The 5292-nt window shown below is 44.2% G+C and overlaps 1 protein-coding gene across 1 annotated transcript; it reads left to right on the top strand.

Annotated features, from left to right (window-relative positions):
* Positions 1-977: 977 nt before the first annotated feature.
* Positions 978-3606, top strand: LOC124653316 (prosaposin-like). Its single transcript, XM_047192385.1, has 6 exons — positions 978-1167; positions 1547-1679; positions 2327-2556; positions 2668-2865; positions 2939-2998; positions 3227-3606. Exons 2-6 carry the CDS (start codon positions 1571-1573, stop codon positions 3383-3385), a joined length of 756 nt encoding a protein of 251 aa, XP_047048341.1. The 5' UTR covers positions 978-1167; positions 1547-1570; the 3' UTR covers positions 3386-3606.
* The last annotated feature ends 1686 nt before the right edge of the window (positions 3607-5292 follow it).

The raw sequence follows: 5292 nt of genomic DNA, 5'->3' as shown, positions 1-5292 counted from the left end.
CAGTTTTTGTTTAAAAGCGCGAAATTTCCCCAGAATTTACTATGCAATGCACATCCCTTTCTAAAATCTACCCCTTGATCGTCTCTAAACCTGGGACATTACACCTGGATCGATCAAACCAGGGCAAGACCGCAAGACAGGGAGGCAGTGGATTGGGGCAGCCGGCAGGTCGTGCAGGGTGGTCTTGTACGAACGCGCCATCGTTCCCACCGTCCTACACACTGGCGCGGCTGGTCATGGTCTTTGACGTTGGAGGCGAGTAGCAGGTCGGCCACCGGCGTCGAGGTCGTCGTGGTCCGAGCCATACGGAGAACGCGTGGCCGGGACACGAGCCGCATCTCGCAGCGGCCAGCGTCGAGGTCCCCGCACGGCCAGGAAGCGAGCAGCGGCCGGCGCCCAGGTCGTCGCGCAGCCGGGACGCGAGCTGCATCTCGCAGCCGCTAGCACCGAGGGCGTCGCGCGGCCAGGACGCGAACAGCTACCGGCTCCGAGGTCATCGCACGGCTGGGACGCTAGCAGCCGACGATCCCGAGGTCGTCGCGCGGCTTGGACGGGAGCTGGATCACGCAGTCGCCGGCGTCGAGTTCTTCGAGATCCAGGCCATCTGGAGAACCGGTGCTGCTCGTTCAGCCCTCCCCACAGGCCACAGCAGCACCAACGCCATGGCCGCCGCCCCTACCTCAGGAGCGCCGGATCCATCGCCTCTTCCGCCGCTCTGGTTCGAGTTGGTGGGGAATTTTTCCTGTACGGGTGGGGATGGAGACTTGTTTGGACGAGAGGAGAGTGGTGTCTAGGTCGGCATGTGCTTGTGGTCCTCGCTGAAAAGTCTTTACACCGCGTGATATTGATCCGACGGACGCAACGAGGAGGCACTGTGTAAGACAAAAACGAGCCCAGGCAACAATTAGATTTTGGGTGCAACAAATCACAATCCGTCACTTACTCAGATAACTAGATTAGGCGATTACTGTTTACTTAGCTGCCTCGTATTTCCTGCTCTCCTGCACGAGTCCATATCCTCCACGCAACGGACGACCGACTACGACAAGGAGACAGCAATCATCGCTCCATAACTACAAGACGAGATTCCTTTCTGTAATCGAGCCAGAACAGTCACTGAATCACACTCGCGGCTTCCGACGACAGCCCTTTTCTCGATTTCGGAAGGTGAATTTTCTGATTCCCCTTACATCTTTCTTGTGAGGATTCTGGTTCCCCTTACTACTTTCCCAATCTTGGTGAAATTCCGCTTGCTGCAGGCGACTTGGATTTATCCCCCCTCCAATCTTTCGATTCGTTTGTTGCTGTACTGCTACTTTCCGTGGCCTGCCTCCTCGTCCCGTCGCTTTTGTTCGGTCGATTTGTTCGATCGCTTTACCCATCGAGCGATTTCTTGGTCGATCTGTCGCCCTCTGCTTTTGCGATTTCTGAGTTTGGGATCTTTTTTAGAGACCTATTGTTTGCCCCTTACTTTCCTGGTGTTTCCTTCGATCAAAATCTGTTGTTTGGATTGCTCTGCAGTATGGTTGATTCGATTCCATGGCAGGTCAACAAGGGGAACCGTCCAACGATGGGTTTGGGATTGGGAGCGCCCATCTTCCTTCTCACCATCCTCTTGCTAGCCGCTGGCTTGGGAGCTGTGCCGCAACCGCAACACAAGAGAATTATCCGAGATTATGGTACTGTGTCTCTCTGAACGGTCTTTCTTTACTTCTAAATCATCTTCTGGTTAATTGATCTAAATATCGAAATCAATTATGCAAATTGCAGAACGAATTCAAGTTTTTCTGCAAGTTCTTTTGATGCAAAACATTGCTCCATGTGCAGTAGTTAAATCCTTAAGTTTATATGTATGAGCACCTGATGAGAGTATGCTATACAATTTAACTTGAGAATGGAATTGAAATCGAAGTTTAGGTGTCATGTTCCTCATCTTTGCGTGCTAGTTACTTGAGCATGACAGGCTTGTCGTATTGCCCATCTGTGGGGGCCAAACCGCTTAGATTGTGCCGTATTTTTGCTTTATGAATCATGCATTACCATGAGTCCATACCTTCTAAGATTCTGGACACAGTAAACTAAGAATAGCCAACTTCACTGTTAACATCATTCACTTCTGCCGTGTGTTCTATTCTGTTTTATATGTTTTATACAATATTAGTTCATGTCCATAATTTATGGCATAGGCGGAATATACAGGAAAAGCAATAGAACCATCATATTCTACATAACGTTGCCATTGCAACATTTTAACCTTAGGAAAATGCTCCTCTTGCAATATCTTTGGTGAAAATATTGATGAGAATATTTGATTGATTTTTCTCAGGTTCTATTGATCTTGAAATGATTGAGGTTCCAGATATTCTCCCAATCGACAAGGAGCAAATTATGTCTAGCAAAATTCCTGTCCCTGCTACTAGGGGCCACCCAGTATGCTCAACTTGTGAGAGCATCTTAAATAAAGCTGTAACTTATCTAAGTGAGAAACAAACACAAGATGATATCATGGAGATCCTTCACGGTGCTTGTGCTCAGACATTCTCCTTAGAACAGAAGGTAAGCACTTCTATCATGCCTTACCACAAGGTTACAAGCCATGCTGAAAGGTGGTCCAAACGGCTAGAGTATATGTGACCTTTTGTTTCCATGATCTTTGTGTCTCTGCAGTGTGTTGAGATGGTGGACTCCTACACAAATCTTCTCTTTGCCAAGGTCAGCGAGATCAAGCCAGATGACTTCTGCAAACAGCATGGCCTCTGCAAGGATGTAACTTTTCTTTCTGTCGAGAAAAGCGAAAGCACTTGCACATTGTGCCACCATCTCATCGATGAAGTTCTCTCCAAAATGAAAGATCCTGATGCACAGGTAGTTAATTTGCTTCATTGACAAAGTCACTGGCCTGAGCTAACCCTTTCTGTCTTCCTTCTGATGTATGCAGTTTGAGATAATTCAACTTCTAATCAAGGAGTGTGACAAGGTTCAAGGCCATGTCCAGCAGGTAAGCTATTTGTCACTTATTGTCTAGCTGTCACGTATACTCTACGAGTCTTACATGTTTCGTACACTATCATGCAATTTGTGGGCCTTATGTCCTCTCAGTAATAAACCACTAGAAAGTTTTAAGTGATCCTTATCGTTCGATGCTTTATACTATAGGAGACGTTGCCCTTGATAAAATGTAAGGTTGTAAGCAAGACTGACATGTTTTGCTATTATCTGTTTGTAGTGCAAGAGAATGGTTCTGGAATATACCCCCCTCATCCTGGTCAACGGCGAGAAATTCCTTGAGAAGAACGATGTATGCACGCTTATGCAAGCCTGCGACGCCAGCAAAAAGACGATGGTCGGATCGTTCTTGGATGGGGGCTTGCGGAGCGATGTCTGAAGTCAGAGACACACGTGTAGCCGTGTGTAGGCATGGTGAAAACAGGGCGATCAAGTGATTGTTGTACATATGTGGGACGAATGTTGGCTGTCTTCTTTATGTCATTGTACCAAGAGATAATGCAACACTCTGTCACGTTACCGTGCATATGCATTCGTGCGACAATATGTAAAAAACCAACAGATTTCATACCTTCTGCTGAGTGAATTTTAATTTACATACGGAGCTGGGGATGCAGTCAGATATATTTATCTTTGCAAACTTCACTGAATCATTTTCATTGGAATCTTTGGCGACAAGATGGTCGTAGCTTTTAGGATTACCAGGTTGCGCTGGCGCCGTCGTGTATGGATGGATGTTGGCAATGTGGATGGTGTGGTGGCGGCGTCGATGAGCTGCTGCGCGCCTGCACTCTTGTTTCTTGATGATGCTCCTCGTGGAGGCAAATACTACCTCAATTCCTCAATCGACCCCTCGAACATGAGCATACCAAACGCCAGCAGATAGTATAGTAAACTATAACCAATCTAACCCCGAATACGCCAGCGCAGATCCGCAATCCTCCCTTCAAACAGAGGTATATCAACTGCAGGCAAACACTACGAAAGTACAAAACCCGGAATAAAAGAACAGAAAAAAGAGGGAAATACTGGAGACCTCGGCCGAAGAACGGACACATCGGAGTAGATAAAGGAGTGTGGGATTCAACATTATAAATGTAAAGCGCAAAAACATGATTATAATTGTACTGAAGCCCAAAGACATGATTAATTCTAGCACTCACAAAGTAAAATGTGAGTCGTGGTACATGTTCAGCTTTGGTTCAAAATAGGACTTGCATAAATATCTTCACTACTCTGGTTTTGCTCCAGATCAGTGAACTGGAACTTTATTTCTTCAGTCGGTTTTCTTTATTTAGTCATTTTTTCTCTGCAGTTGCACTTTTTAATCTAAAATAATCATACATTTTTAATGTACAACTATTTCTTGTTGTTCTACATGTAATTTTAAAGTGCTCTCTTGCATTTAAATATACACTACTAAAATTTTGTTTTTGTAATGTGCAACTCGTGAACTAAAATTTGCAAAATATTTCTGTCATACTACTAAATATGTTTTGATAATTCATATTGGTTTTTTTTTATTTTCCACAAAAAGTAAAAGACGCAACGTATGTTTTTTTATTGTGCAACCAATTTACTTAAATAGGCAAAATATATTTATATACTACTAATAAATTATTGTGGATTTTACGGTTGCACATTAAAAAATTACCTAAACATTTTCAAAATGTGCATGTCTTTTTGTGATGTAAAAGTGATTTTTATGATAATGAACATGTGCTCATTATTTACTTGCATTTCATTTTCCCATCCTATTTTGGTCGACCAAAACTGTATGTTTTTATATGTTAATATTTTCTTTTGTTACTGAAATTATTATTATCCATTTCTTCTCTCTAGTGCGTCAAGAACTTCGCGTCAACTGGTTTATCAAAAAAAAATCCAGTCGACTTGTGAGGAGAGAAGTCTTGCTTTTTTTGCAAACTCTAAAATGATGAGGAGCAAGTGTTATTCATATATATACATTATGCATACATGTCTCCAAGATGATGAACCTGCTTCCATTTTCATAATGCCTTTGTTTCTTGAACGTCCACCTAAAGACACCTCGTTTGGTGCCCCAAGATCGGACCATAAAGTAGAGCAATGCCGCACGCATGATCTTTGTGCTAATCACTTGTATAGTTTGGTATAATAATCACTGAGCTACACAGGTCTAGTACTAGACCTATAAATCGAGATGATCCACGGGCTACTCATGTCATCATACAGAGGCAGTTAGCCAGTGTTGCTCCACCAATCTTGCTCCCTGTGGTCGATCGATACTTGCCAGGAGGGCGATCG

Source organism: Lolium rigidum, chromosome 5 (assembly GCF_022539505.1).
Source record: "Lolium rigidum isolate FL_2022 chromosome 5, APGP_CSIRO_Lrig_0.1, whole genome shotgun sequence".
Lineage (NCBI taxonomy): Eukaryota > Viridiplantae > Streptophyta > Magnoliopsida > Poales > Poaceae > Lolium > Lolium rigidum.
The sequence above is the reverse complement of the archived record's forward strand: the minus strand, read 5'-3'. Positions and strand labels throughout refer to the sequence as shown.

What these genes read in the sequence shown, in the direction of transcription:
- LOC124653316 (XM_047192385.1), top strand. Translation starts at nt 1,571, where the DNA reads ATGGGTTTGGGATTGGGAGCGCCCATCTTCCTTCTCACCATCCTCTTG. An exon ending in CATTCTCCTTAGAACAGAAG is followed by an intron (nt 2,557 to 2,667) that starts GTAAGCACTTCT and finishes GTGTCTCTGCAG; the next exon opens with TGTGTTGAGATGGTGGACTC. An exon ending in TGAAAGATCCTGATGCACAG is followed by an intron (nt 2,866 to 2,938) that starts GTAGTTAATTTG and finishes TGATGTATGCAG; the next exon opens with TTTGAGATAATTCAACTTCT.